This window comes from Diachasmimorpha longicaudata, chromosome 15, assembly GCF_034640455.1.
Source record: "Diachasmimorpha longicaudata isolate KC_UGA_2023 chromosome 15, iyDiaLong2, whole genome shotgun sequence".
Taxonomy (NCBI): domain Eukaryota; kingdom Metazoa; phylum Arthropoda; class Insecta; order Hymenoptera; family Braconidae; genus Diachasmimorpha; species Diachasmimorpha longicaudata.
Window position 1 is genome coordinate 6,714,917 of NC_087239.1, and position 25,334 is coordinate 6,740,250.

Here is a 25,334-nt window from a genome sequence, read left to right on the forward strand (position 1 = left end):
AAATGTTCTTTCAGTTGATGATACAGCTACCTAATGTAATTGGCTATGTTCTCATGTAAATAGGGAAATTTAATTAACAAATCGACATTTTTTTCAGCGTACCTGTGAAGACTGAGTTTCTTTTTTTTTTTTTTTTTGTGAAGTGTATACAGTCATGGCGTAATGCAATTTGTTGAAGATTTTGTGGGATCTTTGTAATGTTCATAAGCCGCTCTATCAGAATATCGCAACACATCTGCCGTTTTGATTTGATTTTTTTTTTTGGAGATTAAGAGATTCGTCGAGTGGACTTTCAGTGGGATGAATGTAGGAGCAGTGAAGAATTCTGGGATTTTATTTTATCGGACTGGAGGAGGAAGAAACGAGGGATGATGCGTTGGTGGTACATCATCATCGCACGATCAAGCTGTTTTCTGTTGAAATAACGAAAGTGTAAACAGCTTTTCAGCTACTTGTGTGTGGAATGCGTTATATTTTAGTTAAGATTTTTCATTTAACGTAGGGTTTGCTTGCCGAGTGGATGCAAGAGACAAAAGAAAATTTATGTATTTCTTTGGAATTATAGGTTTATTACAAAAAAATTATTGCGTAAGCAGAAATATCTTTATTCGTACATAGTGTCGTTGGTTCTGTTATTTTTCCATTCATACTGACGTTTGGGATTTTGCAAATTTTCGGATTTGTTTAAAATTCGTTAATCCCCTTTGCATTATGGAAAGGGTTGGATGTTCGTAGTGGACGTGTTATGCATTCTAGTATGCATCATAATCATTCATTGTATACTCACTTTTTTGTCAACAAAATAGCTTTTCATACCTAATAAGTTTTCATTCCTAATAAATTATGACAACGTTTTTTTCACTCATTACATCCTTAAATTTCATACTTGCAATCTCTTAAAGTTCGCCTGCGATCTTAAATTGGTGTTCATTGTTAATCAATATCAATAAACCACTTATAACAATAGTGATATTTCTTCATTATCATCGAAATTGAAATTCGGAAAAACAGACAAACCAAAACAAGCTTCAATCCTAGAGAAAGTAATCCATCGGAAAAATAAATAAACAATTTCAAAATCAAATGGTAAGGTGAATGAAAAAATAAACTTTTATTAAGAATATCCAAGTACCTTGCCTACATTTTCTTTAGTTAGTCAAAATATAATTATAAAATATAATTATTAAATATATATTAAAAATATTTCATATTTTCTTTGAAAAAATTGATGAAATAATTAAAGAGTTATAATTTTAGAAAACTATCGACTATATTCCATAAATATTTCCCACAAAAAAAATAATATATTGCAAACTGTCCGAAATTAATTAATTAATTAATTTTCGGTTGATTATATGAATTTTTCTCACAATATTTAAATGATAAATTTGACACTTGAAAAAAATCGATACTTGGATATCCTTAAGGAGAATGTCTTCCGTTCATGCAAGGAATTTAATACTCATTTGGTAAAAAAAAAAGAAGAAAAAACAAATAAAAATATATGTAAATATACATATCCACTAGGTTTAAAAAACGATTCATTGATATTGGCATTAATATTTTTAGTAAATACATCACATTGAATTATACGAGTAACCTACAATACTAATTACGGGTTGTAGTACGGTAATAGGCCGCATACTAAATTTTATTCATTTAAAAATTACTCTAACTTCTATGTCCATTAGCTAAATAAGAGGGCTCAGGACTTATCGCTCTCCCCATTTTTCGCCTTGAATAATTTTCATTCGTTTATGACCCTAAAATGTATTATACAATCAGTGAAAAATAATTGAGTCTTCATTACTCTTATTGATTAATTCTGAACGCAATGAGAGATAACAAATTAATTTGTCCTTCCATCTGTACGATTAGCAATTCAATGAAAACTTGAATGTCTGGATATTTTCAACCAACAAAAGGAAATAGACATGTAATCAAAATAATGGAACGAGATGCGTCAATTTGCCTATCTAATTTTAACTGTTGTTGTACTTCAAGGAGCGTAATATCTTTATCTATTGGGTTTACAACTTACGTTTTAATGCAAAAAGAGATGTTTTGATTTTTTTATCCATCCGAAAGTGGCTGTAGATGATGAAAAACTTTGATACTGTTTTTTTGGAGCAATCAAATGATTCAGATTTGGATTCACACATTCATACCTATATGCATACATACCTGCATACATAATACGTACGCAAATTATAACGAAGCTTTTTCTTTAATTATATTTACTAACTTTTTCTTTTTTTTTCTTTTTTCCTTAATTTCAAAGGTCGTTGAGGTGAACATTTGCAGAATTCAATGTATTTATGAATATAAGGAACATCATTATATTTTTCTAAAAGAAGCAATTAAATACTGAAACAATTGAAATTGACTCATCTCGATCTATCGTTTCCCGCTCGAAATAATAAATAGTTTCTCTAAAATTACAAATAATTCACGTTAAAGCTTCACACCCTTGTTATAACCGGTACATAGACCCTGTTATTGATTTTTTTCATCATCACCTGAATGATCGGGGTTCCTTGATGCCATGGAATCCATTCACTCGTCTGTAGCTAACCTCAAAGTGTCGAGAGTATTGCAATAAACGCTATGAATTAGAGATGTTGTTCACGTGGGTAGAAATTGTTGATTCCCTTTTACTACCGACAGGACATCTAATTAATTCAGTTGTATTAAAAAACGAATAATGAAAAAAAAAACAATTGGCAAATATAATAGAGAAAATGAGAATTGATTCATAAAAATAATATATTACTAATTTCTGTGCATTTATAGATTCAGTTCATAGTAAAATTATATATTGGCGACGAGATTGGGCATTTTTTCAACCTCTATAATTATTATTCCAATCCCTCTGATAATATACAATACTACTCAATACGGTAATAGGAGTGAAAGGAAAACCTATTCTGAAAGAAGTATTGTTTGAGTCAAGAAAAATATAAATGAAAAATTTTCCACATGCTTGAAAATTGAAATATTTTTTCCCACTTTTAATGGTAATAAACTTACTCTCTTGGGGCAGAAGATGAAGTTTCTTTTGAATTAATTTCCTGAGAATGATTTCGTCCTTTCGAGCGTCCTGGAGTACTCTTCCCCTGGATTTGTACATTATCTACTTTTCTTTCAATATCTACCGACGACTCACTGTTGAAACTTTCATTCTCCTCAGTAGGCAGACAGGTCTCCACCATTGCCTCGAGACAATTAACGAATAATTCCGCACTCTCAGCTGTACGATTGCATTTAGCAAAGGGGCCTGCGAATCTCCAGAGTCCTCCAAACCCACAACTCTGGAGGTAATGCAGCTGTTGACCTGTGTCCTCACAAGCTATCATGTTTTGGATTATGGCCTGAACTGCACTTACGATCACTTGATCGTGGCAGGATGATAAAACACTGGTGATTTTTGCATCTAGTAAATTATTACTGGAAAAATAATGGAAAATAATTGATCAAAGTAAATATTGGGATTACCCAAAAATAGAATATATAAATTACTTACATGACAGGAAAGACTCTTGGAAATACGACAGAGGCCTCTGCAAGATATTCGTAAAGTATTCTTGTCTCAGTCTCATCGGTGGAGTATTTGACCAATGTTGCTAGGATGGTAAGAACCAGGGTTTGGGTGGAAAAATCCGTGAGTACCTCTGGATCTAAAAGAACATTATTCTCGTTACTCACACTGACTCTCGTACTTGAATTTTTGGCCTCGCCTTCATCAATAGCTTTCGCTTCTTTGGTTGTAGGCACTGAAAATGATCTCTGAGTTTTGAACAATGTCCTTCCACTGTGATTTGACGTTTGTGGTTTCTGAAGTCTGGCCTGACTGATGGCATTCTGATCTAATAGATCCCAGGACTTTTGTTTTCTATTCATAAGATTACTTGTTGGATTGATATCAGGTCCATTTGCCATCAATACATCGAGAAAATCGCTCGAGTTAGATTCTATAACATTTCTTTCCAAAGAGTGCCGCACGTGACACCTGCTCCTTACTTCCTCACTTACGTGCACCAGAGCAGCCAAATATGCAACATTCTGCGGCGTTACCTCAAATTTATCCCTCATGTAGGGCTTTGCCACAATAGCCAGGAGCATAGTGAGTACTCTAGCAGTCCTAGTGACAGTGGTGGGCGTAGGATGTCTATAGCCTTTGAGCAAGTGGCCCACAAGTGCAAAATGAAAATTTGATTTGAAAGATAATCCGACAGCATGATCTAGCTGCTTAAAATGCCACTCTAAAGGCTCCCTAGTGGACATCATGACCTTCTCTAGGCTTTTGTCGTCAAAAATTCCCTGTGAGTCCAAGGTGTGAAGATTCTGCTCTAGGAGGGCCAGACCAGAGGCATAAAGAGGCGCTTCATCGAGTTGGAGAATTGAAGTAGCCACCCAAAAAAGATATCTGTGAATAGGAGACTCTGGCCTAAGCAAAGGCTGTAATCTCGTTAAACACATGATGATAGCCTCTAATAAAGTAATATCATTGAAACTCTCGAGAGCTTTAACTAAAATCCTCAACAGCTGCTTGATGTCTTGATCAGTAATACTTTTCGATATACAACCAAAGACAATGAGGGCTCGAGGCTGAAGGGCAGGATTAAAACAAAAGGCAAAACTTTTGGCTAGAGAGGTCCAAGTTCTTAACCAATCACATCTGGGAATGTCCTTCATACACGACTCCATGATCTCAAGAAGAGCATCAGTAATGACTTCCAGGCTCGGGAGTGATAGTTTCTCCCGATCCTGTCCTCCACATGTTGTTCTTTCATTGGCAAACCACTTGTCACTGGAATGTCGGCAACTTGATCTGAATGCAGTCACAGCAGCCGACTTGACTTTACTAATGCCGAATAGGAGATAAAATTTTGGTAAGGAGAACTCATCCAGACTCATCCTCAAGACTCTGTGAGTGTCCTCTGAGAAGGAGGGAGAATTGCAGGTGCATAATGAGTGAATAATATTTATCACAAGGCCATGAGTAGCTGCCCTCATAGACAAAGTACCACAGCAAACAAGAAAGGTAACAGTGTGAAATAGATACGGCAGATGTTTGCCAACATCCAGACAATTATTGAAAGATAACATGAGGAGGTAGCGTGCTAGTATAGCAATATCATCCCACATCATGTGTTGTTCGAGGAGAGGGGTAGGTGATGTGCATGTTTTATCGACAACTCTGCAGAGCCTCCCTATAATTTTTTTGGCGACCAACTGAACATTACCGGAGGCTAATGCCACTGCTGTATCCGCCATTATCTCGACCATTGGGGAGCCCAGGCCATAGCCCACACTCTTCTGAATGAAATTATCCAGAACGGTGTCAATGAGCTCGGGAAGACGGCCTATAGTACTCCATATCTTAGCTTGAATGCTCGGATACATCTCTACCTCCTCAATGGTTAATATAATAAGTTTTTCAAGTATTTGGGTGACTTGACGCTGCCTCTTACCCCCTTCATCGTTGGGTTTATAGAACCTAACGAGGTTCTTTAACCATGGGGTCATGTACTCCAAGCAAAGATGTTTCAGATCAATTGTGGACACTTTGAATCCCTGCATGCATTCTTCAAGAAACTCGAGTGTGAGATGTGAATCGTTGGCAGCCAGTGTTTCACTCAAATGCTTAATAAATATAGTGTTATTCGATGGTATGCATAGACCAGATGTTTCAAGGAGCTGTCCTTCAATTTTCAAATCGAAGGTTGCTGTCAATGCACACAACTGATTATATGCAGCTGTTCTGAGATTGGGATCTGAACTACCTAAATTCAATAGTGCCATATTGAGAAGAGTACCGGGTACATCTTTAGGCCGAATTTTAGTGTGAACAGACATGGAATCTGGCTGGGATAACTCCCACCGGTTTCTAATATGAATAACAGCCTGAACAATGCTGTCGCAATCGTTGTGAATAAAAGAGAGTGGTCCTGCCTCATTGGAGATGGTCAATGTGAATTGATTGTCATCAACAAGACATACTTCTTCGATTTCAGAAGCATAATACACGTCATTAAGGAGAACCTGATGGGACAAAACTTTAGTCCTTTCCGATGCTGTTATTTGAATAGCTGAGGGGCCAACTTTCACTGAGACTTTAGTGTCTTTGTGTGAAAGTTTGAGTGCACTGGTAAAGACTTTGAGATCTTCATCAAGGGTGAGGGTAGCTCCTGGTAGCTTTTGCTGCTCTGACTCAATTACCTCGTTGAGCCTCGCTGGAGAATCAATGAAGATGACTTTTCGATTGCCTTTCAATGGTGCCAATATTCTGTCATGATACTTGGTATACTCTCTCACCCAATTATTGCAATTGTAAATATAAGCAGCGTGAATGTTGGCGTAAGCAAACTCAGGAAGAACGTAAAACCATTTTTGTAAAAATTCAGTTCTGAAACGATTGTCCGAGCACGTATGAGTAAAGTCAACGACAAGTTCGAAGGGTGCATGACAAAAAGGTTTCAACGTTAACATTACGTGATAGATCAAGAGATCTCCATTCGTCTCACCGATTTTGTATCTTCGCGCAATGTAATAAAAAACTGGATTGCCCTGTCGTGAAGTGCCAGCTTGATAGAAAAGATTGAGACTCTTTATGCTCTTAAACTCTTCCTTCTCGTGCATATTGTGCTTAACCATTATTTCTTCAAAATTAGTAGAAGACATGTCAATACTGGACCATCTTGTATATGAAAATAGAAGATGAGACTCAACAGGTTTGTGCTCTGGAGGGCCCAGATAAGCCAATAGTGTTGCCATTTTATCGAAAGGTCTTCGTCCAACGGCTTTATGATCCCGTGAACTGCTCAGATAATCACCAATCCTCTCTTGATGGTTCCACAGTAGTCGATGAAGTGCTAGGACATTTGCATCAGAAACAAATGACATTGGATGATTAGTTTGATCGACAGTTTCACAGTCAGAGGCTATTTGAATGAAGAATCGTCGACCGATTTCAAAATGTAATCGAAGAAAATCGTTGAATGGTAGCATGTGCTGTTCCTTACTGAACTCCACGTGATTAGCAATATTTTGGAGGATCTTTGACATTAGCATGAGTCCTCGTTTCACTTGTACAGGGACCGGTTTATTGACAATTCCCATTTCTTGAGGGGATACTATAGCTGGATTGATAAATCTCAAAAAAATCACTGTTCCCACTGCTCCAATGTTGTTCTGGGGACACTGAGGGAATCTTTTGGATAGCACTTGATAGAGACAATGACACATGGAGCGCAATTGTGATGGAAATCTGTCAGCTGAAGAGACTATAGCATCAAAAACTTTTTGGGTAAGTGCTATAAGATTTCTCCCATTCTGTTCGATATTTTCATTCACGTCAATTCTCGCGCTGTCTACCTCAAAGTTCGTTGACGAATCGTCTATTAAGGGAGTGATAAGGGGTTCAAGGAGATTCTGAAGATAACTGGCGCCATATATTCTGAAGCAGAAAGCCATTATCTTGGAGCCCAAGCTGTTACCCCTGAAGAGTGTTTGCATACAATCGGATACTTCCACTTCACGATAAAACATGTTCCACAAGAGAGGAGAGAGGAGATGTTTGGCATCAAAGAGTGTAACAAATACTCTCGCTAATTCGTCCATTTGATTTGATGTTATAACATTGGCTAGGGCCATTGCTATTGGCAGCTCACCTTTGTCACTGATCATAGTTACCAGCTGAACTAATTGCTCGAATCTGTCAGCTAATACTGTTTCAGCAAGAGTATCGAACTCCGTTCCCTGCTGCAGTATTTTCGTTAATACTTCCATGAAGGCGGCCCTCGTCTGGAGATCTCTATTGTAGCCCAAGTCAATCGAATGCATCAATCCACTGTCAATATTGGCGCTTAGGAGATTTGACATGGCTTGAATGGTGGCATTTCGAAGACTCGAGAGTTTGTCACTAGTCAATCTTTGTCTCGAAACAACCTCCTTCTCCTCATTAGCAGCATCATTGCAATCATTTAATGAGTTCATGAAAAGGGTGAAATACTTGAGGAATAGTTGGGATTTGGCTTCCATCAGGTCCCCCCTGTCAGACTCCTCGGGCTGTAGGGGTAGTCCAAGAAGGAGCGAGCCCACTGCCTCCATACAAGCTTGCTCGAGGTCACGAGTGATGGTTGTCATGTCAGCTGGGTTCGGGGGATGTCCTATTTGATGGGTTGTATCCATTATCCAGTCAGTTAGATATTCAACCAATTTGTTTCGAAATTTCATTTCTTGTCTGAATGCCAAGTCGTCCCTTCGCTTCATCATCATTTCCACCAGCTGACAAAGCTTTGTTTTTATGTGTATTGCGTAAATTGTTGTATCCAAATGGCGAACATATCGCACTATTGCCAATGTCATTCCCTCAATGCTTGTCATTCCTAGATATTCAGAAGGCTGATCTGACTTCGACTCCAAGACATTTCGCATTATGAAGATTGTATGCTCGATGAATTGAGTATTTAAATCATTGACGATTACCTGGCCCTGCTGATCGAAAAATTTTTCAACAATGCTTTTTATCTGGTCAAATAGGATAGGATACAGCGCTGGGCTCATCTCCTGGCCGACTAACTCCTTCACATGTTTCTGAATTTGGGCACCAAATTTTTCATTATTGCATATTAGAAGACGCAGAAGGTTAAAAACAAACTGCGTCACTGGACAGTATTGGACCTCTTGGCTGGAGTTGACTAGACAGATTTCTTGGTTCTTTGTCAGTATTTTTTTGGACTCGGGAATGGGGAGAATGGCTGAGGACATGGGACGGTTTGGAGATTTTCGTTGGAGACAGACACCACCTAGGGCACAAAGAAAGCCTGTCATATTTGCCCATTCGTTGATTTGTTCTTCCAGTTCGTGCTCGGAATTTTGGTGGGACGCTCGACGTTTGCCTGTGCTACGGTGGAAGGACTCCACTTGGCCGTCTTCAGTTTTATTTTTGGGATAGTTAGTCAACTGGCGACACGTAAACTCCCAGTTTCTAAAGGTTTCTTCCCAGGCCGGTTGGACCCCATTGACACAGTGCTCGATTTTCCGTAGAAGTGTCATAATACACTTCTGAAGAGCTGCTCGACCTAATATTGAGGGATTTAAGAGCCAATATTATCCATTGCAATATTATATGGATTTATCGAATTAGCTATTACTAATATATTTCAGGAGAATAGTGTTTCACTAAAATTTAATAATAATTTGAATGAAATTTCTAAGTACGTCTTACCTCGATTATGTTCATGATAACATATCCTACTTTCTCCACTAGCTGCATAATCAATAGGAAGGAGTGCATTGTTATGGATAAAAACGAGTGAACATTGAATTTTGATGATTTCAATGAACCAACAAAGTTCAAGTTTAAAAATGTAGCTATTTTTATTTGTTGATTTAACAATGAATTTCAACTCACCAGTAGTAAGTGTCGATGACGTTTGCGCGAGGTCAATATACAAATGATAATTAGGCAGAAGACAAGTCACAGCAACTTCATCACTTCCACAACGTATTTCTGCCTCCTCGCAGAGTAATGAAAAACACGAAAGAGCAACTAACACTGCCTCCATATCAATACTCCAAAGATACATGAAAAAAACCACTTCCAATTTGATATGTGCTTGCTTGCAGATGGCGATTTGACTTCCCACATTGGCATAATCTTTATTCTCAGAGAGAAAAGCATTCCTTCTGACCAAAATTTCTCTCAACCATTTGAGAATATCCGTGTAATTGACTATCTGATGCTGAATGAGCTTCTGGGAGATTGAGAAAAGGACCTGTGAGCTTACATCCCAGAAAGTTTTGATGGGTGCCTCTGGGTTCCAAGCCTTAATCTTATTAGGGTGATGAAGTACTAGAAGTGCCTCCATAGCTTCATTAGCAATATCAAGCATTGTCGGCTGATGAACCAAAGAAACAAGTCCATTGATCAATTCGAGAGTTGAACTCTGGATTTCATGTCCAGCTTTTCCATGATTATACAGCATGAGCATGGGATCGGTATGAATGAGCCTCACCTGGGAAATAAGAATTATTATCATGATGAAAATTGACGATTATATAGTTGACGCCCGAATAAAATACATCAAGCAGTAATGTGAAGGATTAATAAAAATTAAAGAATATACAAGTGATTTTAATTACCATCCAGAGCAGTAAATTTTTGTTACTAGTTATCTCCTCTCCCCTATCCTTATATTTTCCCTGTTCTTTCCCTTTCATGGTAAAGCTCTGAATCATCTTCAAGGGGGTATGAGATATATAGCTCTGGGTAACTTTATTCAAAGTATCAGTGAACATATTCCTCAGCTCTGGACTTCTTGGATAAATGAGATCAATCTGAGGCCACCACGATAATTTGGGCTGTGTGACAATTCTGTAGAGTGAGCTCACAAGGATAAATTGATAGATCGATGGTGAATTTATATTGAGGCAAATCTTGAGAATTTCGTCATTGTGGGGTATTATCCTGAAGCAACTGACACAACAGTCAATCATCAAGTCAATATCCTGGGATATAGAACTGCCCCCTTTTGAAAATGGTTTGATGGGATTAAAAAGGAGACTCTTTAGGTCGCTCATCACATGCTGGACGAGGATAAAGATAACGTTGTTGGAGTCTAGGTTACTGATGTAAGTGGATGCCTTGCAGAGTTTAACACAGGTAACAGCTGCTGCTTCGGTTAATTGTCGACTTGATCCATGCATTACTAGGCCTCGTTTCACACCATCAATGAAGTGTTTTTTTTTTGCATGCTTTGGTGAACACGGAGCACCGGAATCTGCATTGACAATCTCCCCAAGGATCTTAGGGAAAATTAATAAAAATACTTTTAATTTTATTATACAGTGATGTATTATAAAGGATAACAAAAAACATGAATAGTTTTTGTCCGGAATTACAATAAAATAATTTCATATGCAAACCTTGGGAGAGAGAATCAACAGCATTATTTGGAGGGGCCAGACAGCAGCTACTCGTCCTTTTTTGTTTTCAGCGAAACAGTCAAGAATATCGAAGAGTTCACCACAGATTTTGGCTAAAATGTCGTTTGGGTTCTTTTGTATGTCCGAGAACTCGTGTGGATACGTGTCCATCCAATTCCAGATGGCATGCTCCAGGGAGTTCATCAGGATGATATGGGCTGATTTTTTGAGCAGACGAAATTTTTGGATTGTTTCAGTTAGCAGTTGCATTAATCGGTCTATGTCGATGTTGATATGTTGGATTAATTCTATATCACTGCAGTCTGGATTCTCTTCGCTGCACACTGAGAGCTCTTGCAGGTGGTCAGAAATTCGATTGAAGACTGCAGAAAAGAAATTGAGGCTAAGAGCGAATAGCACTTTACTCGCTAGGTTTTTTATGTGCGAGTGTAGATGGCTGTCATTTGTTATGTCTGAAAGAGGATGCATTGAGTTGATTAGAGATAATGTTTCATGAATGAAGAAAATTTGGCCCACGACAAAAAAAAAAAGAAAAATATTTTACATACTGATAAACTGACAGATCTGTCTCAGCAACAATTTAACATTCATTGTCTCATCTTTATTAGCTGTATCCTTTGGCTGATTAGCAAGACACTGCTCCAGTGTGTCCAAAACAATGATAATCGATTCGTAGCAATTCCTCTCCTGCTCAGTGTAATGAAATAGCCTCTGCCCACTGTTACCAGGCAATATTTCATTGACCCTCTGCAATATTTTCGTCAGTCCTCCAATGACCAGTGCAAACCTGTGCCTAGATATCTGGATCAAATACTTTCGATTTTTCTCCTCGTTCACTCGAGAATTCGTTGTTTGTGGCCCAGCACGACATGGTAGCTAAAAAATCCCAGTCATTACCAAATAATTCGTATAGAATACTCATGAATAACTTGTCATATTATTCATGTCTATTAATTTAACGAAAATTGGTAACGTCGTTATTATAGAAAGAAACATGTCAGGACCCCAATCAGATAATATTGATATATGTATCCGGAGGATTGGTTGTGATCTTGATATCAAAGGAAGTATTTTACTCATGGCAGTTTGTAATTATTATTTAATTTTATAATAGATAGTTGTAATTAGGTAAATACTGGTAAATCATTGTCAATCTGTCCAGTAGCCATATAATGGTTCATATGATATTTTGAATTGTGAATATTTATAATTGTTACTAGTAAAAAGATAAGAAATCACAATTTCAATAGACTCATCGATTAAATGTTTTGCTCATTCTTCATAGTCTTGCTTTTATTCTCTTCGAAATTATTATACCACTATTTTAACTTTAAAAAAGCTCAATATTTCCAACGAACCACCATCAATTGCCACTAATTGTTCGTCTTTGACAATTAGAGCTTAAAATCTCCCACCATCGGGTTATTTATTTCATTATTTCAATAATTATACCTGGTCCTCGAATCTCGTAATCAACAAATTTGCCCATTCCTCTGGTTTCTGTGTACCCATGGTCACCTTCGCCCCCCACAACCACAAAATAATTCCACTAATTATTGTTACCCTCCTCCTCCTTCGCCCCTCCCCACTACAGCCACAACCACTCTATACCCCACCTGCCCTTCACTACCACCTTATTTCAATCAATGAAATTCCATCATCGTATGTTTATTTACACAGTTATAAACCGACCGGTCCATTTTTATCGAGCCCTTGTTCCCATATATGCACCGACTATTCTCGCAAAGTTGGTTACTTCAACACGTAAAAGGAAAATTAAGGAATTATAAATAAATAGTAGTTATTTGTTTTACAAGCAAGCACTGTGGAACTATATGTTTTTATGTGTGTTCTGTGTCAAGTTGCCCGCATAACCAATACAGCCGGTTAGAGAGAGGGGAGATAATGTAGGAGAGAGAGAGAGAGAGAGAGAGAAAGAGAGAGAGGGAGGGAGATGAGAATTTATTAAAATCCAAATTGAACAACGAAAAAGTGAATTGTACTTAATATGGCTGATAAATGACAAATTCTTTCTGACTTTGTAGTTGTTTTTCAACTGTCGATCGATAATTATGGAGATGTTTTTTACACTAAAGGGATAATAAACTGAGAAAGGTGAAAGAAAGCTGGTCTAGAGAGCGCGAATTTACCGTGCGCATTCCCACCGACGCATTTTTATCCCTACTCCTGGCGATCGTTCGTCCGATCGTTTAGTAGTGGCAGGGACAGGGGAAAGAGGGTCAACTTCTCCAGGTTTCATTCTTGGGACCAAGCCATTCATGAGGTTTGTTCTATGGGCCATTCTCTGATAAGCCAAACTATTGACTTTTTTAGATTCGCTGATTCAGGGTCAATCAAGATTGGTGGATTTTTTATAGATGATGGCCAGGGTGTTTGGAGATTTTTGTGATGGTGTTTGTGAGAGGATTTAAAGGTGGATGAAGTATTTCTAAAGCGATTTCAAATATTACGAAAGGTTAAGTAATGAAAATCGTTTAAATGTGTAACGGACAAATTAAAAATTTTGTTGATAAATATTATTTTGATTTATTAATTTTTTGCCAACTTACTGTCAATTCTTCTTTTCATTCAAGAAAATACAATAAGAAACTGGTTCTATATCTAGTGAATGGTAAAGGTACGTCTCATGATGTACAATTTTCACAGATGAATGGGAAAAAAAGTACACCTTCCCAAACAAATGTTTTATTAATGTAAAAACCAGCATTATGAACTTTAACAATTAGCTACGATATTGAAGGATGTAATTGCACGTCGACGATGTCTATCAATACGATTTAGGGGCTTAGGATCGATATCCGTGACCGCAATATTAAAAACAAATGACTGATTAATACCAGTGATGAGATGCTCTGGTGGAACCTCTAATGCGCCTCGTCTAGAACAAGAAAAACAATCGAGAAACATTCCAAGAACAATTTTTCATACTTTCTATTTCAATGCCACTCCAAAACTTACGGATCTATTTGGCGAAAGGTCAGCATAACTGAGCAATCCCTAGCAGTAGTGAATAGCAAATAATTTCGTAAGATCAAAATATCATTAAAAGCAATGCTATTCTCTCCGCCTTTATATTCACTAGAGTCGGTGAAATAAACCATTTCCTCATTGAGGTGTGTCGAATGTTGTGAATAAATTCTATATACGTGTTGAGCACTAGAACTATGCAGCTGTTGCACTTGGAAGAGACGACCGAGAATAGAATCTTTCGGTAAATTTCCATCTGGAAAATTACAGGCCTGAAAAAAAGAAATAAAAAAATAAAAATTAGTTATTAATTAAATTTCCATTAACTTTTCTCATTAAGTCATTAAAATTCAAATTCAGGTGTATAAGTTAAAGACATATGCAAAATCCTTGAATAGTCTTAAATTTAAAGGATTATAATTTTTCATTTAGAGGCAAAAACAATTTCCTAATTCCTACCCTTTCGTTTGTTGTTTGAGTGCCATCAAACGTTGAATGATTCATGTCAGTAGGGGCTATTGTGATGATATCATCGGATTTTCTATCTGTATCGTTGTTTTTTTTTTCGAAAGTAAATTCTCGGTATAAAGCCTCTTCTACGAGTACATATAGTTCATTCAACAGTTGTTGACTGTCCTTTTGAGATCCATCATTGAGCCACTCGTTTAATATTTCATCTAAATTATCACGTGGATATCCTTCACCCCAAATGGGCTGTCCATCTCTAAATATAATAAAATTATTTTGGGGAGAATCAATTAGGGCAGCAATGGCGTGATGTACTCGAGCTTTATTCCCTGAGAAGAGATCGCAAGGACAGTACCTACTCCGTTTATTCACAGCTCTGTTGATCAGCTGCAAGCAATTGAAAACACGTATCGAAAATGTATGGTTTGCTTAACATTGTTGATCAAATTGTTTTTTGATCTTTACCTTGTAGAACTGCTTAGTACAATATGGGCAAAGATGTGTTCGCCTCTCGGATCGTGGCATGAAGCCTTGTTTTGGCTTGATCTCAATGCAAAATGTTGGCTTCCTCGTGTCAATGATATCAAGATGGTCAGGAAGTTTTGCGTAGTCCGGTAGTTTTATAACCAAATCGTGATAACAGTTTTTATGCTTTCGAGCCGCTGGTATGAAAAAATCATTAAAATGAAACTAGTGAAATATCGTCTCGATACATAATGTAAGATGATTTATTTACCTGGCCGTAGGATTTCAACTCTCTCATCCCAATTCCTAAAATTGTTTGGATGACACCGTAATATTTCCGGTGGAGTCACGAATCTTCCCATTAATTTGGAAATGAACTTCATGAAAAATCTGAATTCGAGTAATGCTTTCGTCTCTGCTGCATCGATCGGTGACTCTTTTGTTGGCTCAATTTTGTGGAAACGTAGGACACTCTTCGCCTGTAATGCGAGAAAATGTTAATTCGACTATTCCTAGAGATGGTAGATAAAAAAAAAAGATTGCCAATATGGTAAATGTCAATTCCTTTCACCGCCTTCCCCGACATTCGTCCTATAGGCAGAGCCAACAATTGAAATAATATATGTTAGGTCAGACAGGGAGGAGACCGGGATTCAATGAGCTTATTTCTCTGTTACCTGCATGCGCCATGGGCCATAACATTTCAAACAAAAGCAAAAAAAGTTTTTCATTTTAAAGGAGATTTGATAATTGTCATTTTCTTGAGCAGTGAATAATTTTGAAAAATATACTAAAAGAACCTTTAAGGAAAGTTTTACAATATTTTCCTTCAATATAAATTATTGTTTAAATTACTACCACCAGAGCAAACAAATTATCGAGTTTCCCTTGTCATTACAATATTTTTTAACCAAGGAATTGATGAATGTTTAATTTTTATGGGAAATGTAATAAAATATCAATAAAAATTACTTCAACAAAATTGTCCATAGCTTACCAATGGTAGGGATATAACAAGATTGGCATTGCCCTCTCCTCTGTAAGTATACTCCTGCATGTGAGAAGCCTCTAATTGACGGATTATCAATTCCATGTTATATATTTCCGCATAGAAGACGTTTGGTTAATTTCTCTCCTGTAGAAAGACGTTCTATTCAGCCATTAGTGTTGGTAAACTGTGGACAAATAAAAGATAATGTGAATTTGCACGTTTGAGGAAAAAATATTATAGAAATGCTTCATGAATTTGCATGGAAATTCTTAAGATTTTTTATTCAATTACTGCAATCTTTTAATTTGTATTAGAAGAGCCCATTATATGATTTTAAAATTCTAACAAACACAATTTGGTGTGTGCATGTGTAACACGGTTGATATCCTACTTATCCTCATCAATTAAGAATTCAAATAATTTATTGTTATTATTTCACTGTTGATTTTTTAAAAAATAATCACGATTGCAATGTGAGTTAATTTGATTTTAATGATCTTAATATAAAATATAATATAATTAAAAAGCATTTCAAATTCTTGAAGATCCAGATTTAATTAGATTGCATGAAATGTATGTATGGTTAATTCAGTGGTAATGAGAAGAATAGATGGACATCTACGAGGCCAATGTGACGGAGTTAAAGAAAACAGAGGCGGTCAGGGCAACAACCGGTGTTGACCTCCTCACAACACGTTGCTCTCTAGATAGACTAGGGAATAGGTGATTCTGTGTGCGCTTGCGGGTCGCACGGTAGAATATTATTGCCATTAATACGAGTGTTTTCGTTAAGAAGATGAGGAGTTTAAATGCAGAAAAAAAAATAATTGCACATATTCGACAATAAATAATGAACCAACCAACTAGAATGAACGTTTATGTTGATTCTGAAATTGTGTCAAATATGAGGAACGTTGAAAATTACCACGTACTCCGCTACTATGTTTTTCTCTCCTTGATGTCCCGGTTCTTTCATGCATTTTGCCACCGACAAGATTATTTCAAATAGGAACATTTGGGAACAATAAAATTACAATTCAAACATTTTTCATGAAATTCCATAAGCACGAGGCCTCTTGTTTTTATTCATCTCTGTACAAAAACAGTCGAAAAAATTATAGATTTTTCTCATAATATTTCGTTAAAGATTTCATTTTTTGTAGCTCACGGCGTATATATACAAGCGAAAAATTATAGTTTTTTAATCATTTAAATTTTGTTTCTCATCATTGTTTAATGAACTTTTAAGAACTAAATATATAATTATACACTGAGATAATAGATGTAATGTTATAATTGTATGATAATAGTGAATCTACATTACTAGGGATTCGAGTGTTTCCTCGTAGGAGTCTGCTGCAATGAGTTTATTATTTCACATTTATTTCAAAGGGAAAAAAAACCTGTGCGTTGTTTGCATCAACTCTACGTTTGTTTTTAATTCTCAAATGGATTTCGTATGTGGAACAAAATTCAAGTTTATATATATTTTTTTCAGCGTTATTGAATAGGACTGACGATAATTCAGTTCATTTAAATGCAATGAAAATGTGTGTATGCTCTCAAAAACTTGAATTGTTACAGTAGCAGAATAGAACAAACAACAGTTTAAACATTTCATTTTGTGATTTAGAAAAAAAAAATAAAGCAATATGGATTCATTATATTACTGAGGCTTCAAACTGTTTCGCGTTTTTTTTTTGTCAAATTTATCCTTATACACTTCTTTCACAACTCACACTGATTCTACAGAAAATCTAGCACTTTTATTGATTTTACTAATGGGAGCATTTGAATCAACTGTCGGGGATGATATATTTGTTGAAATATTGGGGATATTTTATAACAATGCAAAAAATCGTCTCTCCGTTAATTAAGAAATTAGAAAACTTAGATGATTGAGATTTTTCATTTTCGATTTTGGTCGGTTCCGAAATGAAAAAATTGTCACTTTTTAATGGTAGCGGATTATGCAGATGATGACTTATTTTAACAGGAAAATATCGAGCAATTTTTTGTGCAAAAACAAAAACTTTCAAAAAAGTTTTCCACAAAATTGACAATTTTTGACACCCAAATGTGTTGTTTATCTTGCCTCTAATAGCCTCTCAACCTCCTCCTCCTCCTCCCTCAAACATTATGAGTCAATGTTTATTCAATTGACTCATTGCTTCTTGTTTACATTGAAAATGTTCGCGCGCCGTCTATTATCCATCATAATTCAAATCTCCCGTCAAGTATTTTAATTTTCATTTTTCATTCAAAAATCATACACATTCAATCAATTTATTTCATTTATATTCTCTCACTCATACTCTCTCATATTTCGTTCGCAATTCATGATTATACTTTTATCGTTTCAATTATCGTTTCCTTTTATTTTACCTTGTAAATCACCACTTTAATATATATTTTTTTGTCATTTTATTTTCTCACCTATTATTTAAAAAAATACTGATTTAACCAAGCTAAAATCACAGACTTACTGGATACCACGTATCCAGTGGTTATTTTTTTTCTCATTTACTCATTTTTTTGTACAAATTCTTCCTGAAGGACTCTATGTATAATTACAAGATTTACTGAAGAGTGTCTATATTTTAATTATAATTGAATTCGTGGAATCAGACATTATTGCAGGCGCTTTATTTGCACATAAATTCCAATTAAATGCTGATAACAATTTTTTTGTTAATTTTTTTATAAACTGTTCTGATTATATATAAAATATAAAAGTTGTTTTTTTTCCTTCACACTGTACAGTAATTATGAATTTATTAAAAAAATCATGGAGTGCATTTATTAAAATTAAAAGCAGTATTTCAGCATTTAATTTCTGTTCATTTAATTTAGCTGCAATTTACAAGTTTAAAATAATGCATAAATTGTACTTGTCGAATGATAATACAAGTTCTGGGGGAAGAAAATGGAAACACTCATGGATAAAATGTTAAATGAATCATCAGAAAGTGGCAGTTTAACCATGATTTTGTATAGGCAGCTAATAATACAACTAAAAATGTGTCGGGGCGAATGTACATAGGACAGCTTTTTATATGTTTTGTGTCTACATAAGTCCCTCCAGCAAATATAAAACCAAAATACAATATATACCATGTTTTTTGTGATTTTTTTTTCTATTTTAAATTGGAAAAGGGCAAAAGGAATGACAAAGATGAAGGTAATGCCACAGACAATTAATTGTCTTTGATGAATTAGGCTGGAGGTAGACCTGAAATGCCAATTATTTGTTCGCTATTAAAATTTATTGGAAAAAAATGTATTAATTACGTCAATCAATACCAACAAATATTGTCTTTACATGAATTCATTTGACTCATTTCACCGTTTATGATAATCACAGATGTATTTAACACTAATTGCTACCTACACAGAGGCTTTTCCCAAAAAGCGCCTGACAAGGCGATAATTGAAATCTGTCTCCTTGGTATCACCTTGAAATATTTGTTGTTTCATCTCCTTCATATTCTCGAGCATATCATTGGAACGATTTAATCTGCGAACTTATTACATTCGTTCACTGCACAGTTATCACACATTCACTCCTTCAACAAATTCATTCGATTATTTGTTTTTGTCATCATTTGTTTTGATCTTATCACGTTAACGGGGGAGCAGCCACCCCTGAACTATTGAAATTTGCGAATTGAGGAAAAAAAAAAAAAAAAGAGGACGATAATAAAAAATAATATATCATTTGTACGATCATTTCGGTGGCATATAGTGGTTTAATTGATAAGTGATGATAATTTGATGATAGAACAAATATGAATGGAAAATTTTAATACAGGGACTCTATTCTTTTTCAAGGTGAAATTCTATTGAAGTTGATTTCAACAAATAATGAAGAGTGTTGCAGCTTTTCACAGAAAAATTGTTGAACAAACATTTGAAAAAAAAACAAGTCAATTGCTAGGTCGTTTCACTGTGTCACTTTTAGCATATTGCCTTTTTTTATACATAAAAAAAACCATTGACAGTCCTAACGTAAAACTGTGTCACTTGCTGATAAAATCCCCCAGAGAAAGTGCCAGCCTTTTGAATTAACTTTTTCCATTCATGAAGCTCAATAGAAAAAAAAAAAATCTTGAATTTTCCGGGTTCAACTCGCGTATAATTAAATCCCTTTATGTCGCGATTGAAATCACAGTTATTTTTAAAAGGATGTAATATACAATCAATAGATTACAAGTACGTACACGTATCTGTGTTTCAGTTTTACGTGAAATGCTATGTGTCTATATACATTTACACATATTATTAAATTTTCATCCCTCGTCCTTCCTACTTGGGTTCTCATATTTTAACATATTGTATTTAAATTTCAGGTCATTGAGAGATTTGACGTGATGACGGTGGCGATTCATAATTAAAAAGGGGTTGGACGCGTTTAATTTCGATGTATATAGTGTCATAATATTAAGGATTATCCATCGTTGTTTATAAAAATCAAATCAACTCAATCGTAAAGTAATAGACCGTTCCATATCGATTTCGTTAATTACTTACTTTTCGACATATATTTCCAAATTTAAAGCTAATGAAAAATAGTTACTCATTACCTCTTTTATGTCCCTCAATACACACTATAAAAAAGGATCATTAGAAAATTTTCACCGCTCAAATCTGGAGATATTCAGACTGCCTGGGGGAAACCGGATCCTTGTGTCCATCCCTCTTTGAATCGAACCTCTTCTTGAGGTATTTTACTCTCTTCTATTTAATTTTCAATTCTTGTTTCTTTGAAAAAAAAAAAAAAACCCCCACATGTCCATATCAAAGAAAAGATGAATTTTTTTTTTAAATTGCGTCAAAATATAAATGGAAAATAAAATTAAATGATGGATTACAATCACAACGATTAGTAATAATTTTAACAAATATTGAGATCAGTTATCTTGCACGAGGCTAGTACATGTTTTTTTTCTTCCATTGACGTTGTATTCACTGGTGACGCAGTACTGTTCACAATTTCCTCCCAATGCTGATACGGTAGAATAGTCGGTTGGAGTCAGATGGACGGACGTGTTTTACGAGTCAGTGGCTAATGGATGGCGAGCGTCCAACATGGCGATGAGAGAGACAGAACTCCATATTCGTACTGATGAATCCCAATCTCACCCATTCCAGTTGAGAATAGAAAAAACATTTGCCAAAAAAAAAAAAAACGCGATTTTGTCTTGTAATTCCACGTGAATGCAAAGAGTAGTACGATTTTCAGAGCTAATCATTTAACAATGTCGCGTGTATCGAGGAAAATCTAATGAATTTTCCCATGAAAAAGTGATTAATTGATGGCAAAACAACACGAGGAAACACGAAGATCAATGTGGGCGTTTATAATATTCAATAATTTGTAATTAATTCGATGAATTGATTTGCCTTCTCCATAGTAAAACAGTTCAACTTGATACAAATGCCGCTATTTGTTCATTGAACTGTGTGTGCTCGTAAATCAATGAGTCCTTGCAGCTCTCGTACTGCTGTTGCTGAGAATGTGAAGCTGGCGATGGTGATGATGCCGTTGACATTGAAGAAACTGAGCTGGACGAGCAGTTAGATGAGACCGATGATGAGGATGATGATGGTCTTGACGTCATTTCCTCAGGATCAGGCTCTGTTCTTTCGTACAAAACACAGATTGAACCGTTTTCACCGATACGATAAGACACCTCAGCTGGATCAATCCACATTGTTAATTCACTTGGGAAGAGAGTATGCAATACTGTCGGCAGTAGACCGACATTTCTCCCCGCAAGTGCTATTACTGGATCCATTTTTCCATTGATACGTAAACAACGATAGCCAGAACCACGATTTGGCCGATCTGGAAACCAGTGGTCTCTATAGCGTCGTCGTAAAACTTCACTTAGTGATGACTTGAATTCATCGAGCTGACGCTCCGACAGCTGGCCAGCCTGTAGTCGGAGTAATTGAACGAGAAAGTCAGCCGCTGATATTATTTCCAATTTCATGATTATTCCGTAAGAGTTTCACGATTGACGCTTTTTATTCGGGTTATTTTACGTTCGATTCGTTTTTTAATTATTTTTCTTTTCTTTTTTTTTTTTTTTTGTATAATCAGTGGCCCCCTTTTGCTCTGTCAGGGGTCACGGTGTGTAGTGTTCAGCAACTTTCCAAATGGCCACAGTATTCTCAAAATGGCGTCGCCACTGTACGTAGCGGTTGTTAGAGCGTTGCCACTCCAGCTCGAACGAGTCGTAATTAACCTTCCGTTACTAACAGCGCTTTATTTTATATTGTTGCACTTAGATTTCTTGCTCCTTTTTATTTATTGCAATCGATGGATTATCACGATGATTAGAACACAACGGGCACTGCACTTGATAACCGATGTACGAACTGCGTAAGATGGTTTGTATAATTGCGTTGTTGACTAATTATCACTTAATGCTGGCAGTGGGTTAAAACGGCGTAAATTTTTTATCCGTTTTGAGATTTATGGCTTGATTGTGATTGTTTTTGAACAATCACCGGATGTAAAATGACTTACTTTAATTTTTTATTTAGTTTTTTTTTTTTAAGTGTATTTTCAGAACAAAAACTAGCCACGAACCGCATTTAACCACTGTCGGGGACTTTCTAATGGCTCTACACTGGCGATATTTCATGAGCAAGACTCAATTCTTTGTTCATGGAGAAACGGGTGGTGGCACTAACGTCGACCAATCATGATGCCTCTACCATCACCCACTCTATGGTTTCATTACTCCCGTTTCTTCGCTTATGTGTCTATGTGTCTGTGTGTGTGGGGGGGGGGGCACCACGTGATGGCTTTGCGCACAGCTAACAGTAGCAGGATTACAGATGTGTGAGTGCTGTTTCCCATCGTCGAAACGAGGGTTGGTTGTTGGGTGTAAAGCAGAAGGTATAGTACCCAAAGGCTGCAGCTGCGAGGCAAAATAATGGCGGTTGTGGAGAAGTGGGGGAAACGCCATGTTTGTTGTGTCCCCTGAGTATGGTATAGGAGTTCCTCTTTCGCTCGAAGAAATAAGGAGAAAAAAAAAAATTACAAACCTCGTTTCACATTGGCCTCCGCAGCATTCAGCCAAAACACTGTAGTGAATATTATCGAAAAACATCGACCTCTCATCACAAACAACAACGCAGCACCCCGGGTAATAGGGCGGCGATCACTAGTTACGCGAAGTAAGTTTGATTATTTAAAAAAATGTCAAAAATTGAAGGGAATGTCCTCGTTTGTTTTTCCTTTTGTTGTGTTGGGGAGTTTTGTTTTTAGAGAACGACGAACGGGATTGGTTGACGACGCATTAAAGTTGGGATGAAAGGACAAAGAATGTTCATCCAAAATGACAAGTTGAGAGGCACTGGGAGTTGCTGTGAAAATTCTTGGCCCTACAATCGATTTCCGTTTTTATCTAGAAGGTATAATCAGAGTAAATCACCCTGACCTACGAGCATTTTTCCCACATAAGCTTCTATATAAAATAATTCGTGTGGAATGACATCATGGAAGGTATTGACGGTATATCTCAAATAAATATAATTGAAAAGTAACTATGTACTCTCATTTTTTAAAAACATTGCAGAAATTATTTTCCTCGTTGGTTTTTTTAAGCATTTGCATTATTTGGAATGATCAATGATAATTTTTTAATATACCATGGATTTTTAACAAAAAATATCTGAATTAAAATTAATACGACAAAAATGAATGATTTATACGATGGTATATCAGAGCTTAGGAGATACAAGAAAAGTTTTATTTACGATTGAGTGAATAGCAGTTACAGGAAGCCAAGGTTAAGGAATTGAGGAATGGAAAACAAAACAGAATATCTGAGCCGGTGGCCAGGGTCTGTTTGTTGTCTTTGTGGAACCCTTTGAGGATTGGCGCTTTGCAACGAGATGATTTGTAGTAATGACAAAAATGCTGATGCAGGTGACCTCACACGTGAGTGAAACACTCACTCATTTTCACTGTTGCCATGTGCAGTGTTAGCGTTTACTGACGTCTGTTATCTGTGTTATTCTGTTGCGTCGGGGATGTGTTATTAAAGACAATAGTGGGATAGCGCTTTAGATGCCGCGTTGAGAAAACTTTTCATCTTTACCAGCAATAGTGGCGAGTAAATCTTTCAAGTTATATGAATTGCACATAAATATGAATTATTCAAGACTGGTTGTTTCCACTTCATTCGCCTCAGAGTAATATAAGTAAATTGATCAATAGATGAATGAGCACTCGCAAAAGTATTTAAATCATTGGTGAACATTTGAAAAATTGCACGATGTGAACATGATAAACAGTATCGAGGTAGGCGCATGCAACCGGCATTCATGATGGGTGATAGTGGGCCTGCGCCGGGTTGGATTGTTGGACCGACGTAAAAAGGAGAGGGCCAATCGAAATAACCAAAATCGCAATATCCAACGGAAATAGCTAATAGAAGTAATTTGAAAGCCACGTGAATATCAAGCGGGAAATTATGATTACCTCTTATTGTCGCCATCTGATCTTAAAGGAAATTTTTAGATTTCAAGGTCAAGTTGGAAAATTAATAGAATGCAATTTTTGAATGGAAAACGTAGTTATGATTATAAAATGAAGATGATTAATAATTTTTGGAAAAAATTTTTTTCTTTTGGTATGAGCTTTTTTTTTGATATGTTAATTTATTATAACAGCGTACGATGAATTTTTCTTTAATAAATATTTTTTCTATTGTAATTAAAAATGCAAATAAAGTTTCTGTCTAATGGCTGCAACTCACCTCTTTGATTAGACCATCAATAATTGGATTAACTTTCAAAAACTATCGTGGTTTTTAATAGTTGATGACAGCATTAATATTCTTAAAGTACAGCACTATATGCTTGCAGATTTTCACAATGTCGAAACACAATTCACATGTCTCTTAAAAAAGTGCCACGTATTCTGCGTGGGATCATTAAGCAGTTCACTGAAATTGTTGTTATTTTTAGTCGAGGAGTATGGAGAGAGTATTTTCAACATAATGGAGATGTACGAACGACTGGAAACACTTGTACAGCCGCCAGCGATAAGAAGTTGAAAAGAGAGACTTTTATAAATTGCATATAACTGTTACATCCGACTTTTTTTTTGCTTTTTGGGGGCCCGCGAAATAGTATCATGTTAAAACCTTAATGTCAAATAAAATAAAAAACTAGAAATGATGTTTTTTGAGCTTACGGGGGTTTGATTACCTGTAGTGGATTAATTAATGAATAATTGCAAACAATCAAATTGTGACAATGACAATTTACATGCGATTTTCCATGGCAATGACGATTCTTCGTAATTAATTGCGTTATTTTATATTTTCGAGCGTTAAAAAAGTCATGTTGAAACTTGATTAATTTTTTAACAATTATTACGTGGAGTCCCCTGATCGATTCCCTTTAATGCGTATCCTAATAACTCGAAATATAAATTAAATATTGG

The 25,334-nt window shown here is 36.0% G+C and overlaps 3 protein-coding genes across 9 annotated transcripts; all 3 read right to left on the minus strand.

Moving 5' to 3' along the window:
• Window positions 1–116: 116 nt before the first annotated feature.
• LOC135169640 (neurofibromin) lies at window positions 117–13,094 on the minus strand. 5 transcript variants are annotated; one of them, XR_010300238.1, is made up of 9 exons: window positions 12,406–12,649; window positions 11,502–11,829; window positions 10,933–11,405; window positions 10,150–10,812; window positions 9,233–10,022; window positions 3,524–9,086; window positions 3,031–3,447; window positions 2,520–2,672; window positions 117–1,763 (listed from the first exon to the last, which is right to left on the minus strand). XR_010300238.1 is itself a non-coding variant. In XM_064134804.1 (9 exons), exons 1-9 carry the CDS (start codon window positions 12,463–12,465, stop codon window positions 2,606–2,608), a joined length of 8,217 nt encoding a protein of 2,738 aa, XP_063990874.1. In that variant the 5' UTR covers window positions 12,466–12,649; the 3' UTR covers window positions 117–2,605. The 5 variants fall into 5 exon arrangements, 4 of the variants coding, with proteins under 4 accessions (XP_063990874.1, XP_063990873.1, XP_063990875.1 ...); XM_064134804.1 differs by having other exon boundaries at window positions 117–2,672; window positions 9,233–9,274; window positions 9,419–10,022; XM_064134803.1 differs by having other exon boundaries at window positions 117–2,657; window positions 12,406–13,094.
• A 549-nt stretch (window positions 13,095–13,643) lies between these two features.
• LOC135169644 (inositol-pentakisphosphate 2-kinase) lies at window positions 13,644–24,859 on the minus strand. Of its 3 annotated transcripts, none has more exons than XM_064134810.1 (7): window positions 24,643–24,859; window positions 15,872–16,049; window positions 15,146–15,353; window positions 14,875–15,071; window positions 14,401–14,796; window positions 13,933–14,213; window positions 13,644–13,852 (listed from the first exon to the last, which is right to left on the minus strand). In XM_064134810.1, exons 2-7 carry the CDS (start codon window positions 15,965–15,967, stop codon window positions 13,690–13,692), a joined length of 1,341 nt encoding a protein of 446 aa, XP_063990880.1. In that variant the 5' UTR covers window positions 15,968–16,049; window positions 24,643–24,859; the 3' UTR covers window positions 13,644–13,689. The 3 variants fall into 3 exon arrangements, with proteins under 3 accessions (XP_063990880.1, XP_063990881.1, XP_063990879.1); XM_064134811.1 differs by lacking the exon at window positions 24,643–24,859 and having other exon boundaries at window positions 14,401–14,665; window positions 14,765–14,796; window positions 15,872–16,775; XM_064134809.1 differs by lacking the exon at window positions 24,643–24,859 and having other exon boundaries at window positions 15,872–16,775.
• On the minus strand, window positions 16,910–22,529 carry LOC135169648 (protein BTG2-like). The gene has a single exon (XM_064134818.1). It carries the CDS (start codon window positions 21,859–21,861, stop codon window positions 21,289–21,291), a length of 573 nt encoding a protein of 190 aa, XP_063990888.1. The 5' UTR covers window positions 21,862–22,529; the 3' UTR covers window positions 16,910–21,288.
• Window positions 24,860–25,334: the final 475 nt, after the last annotated feature.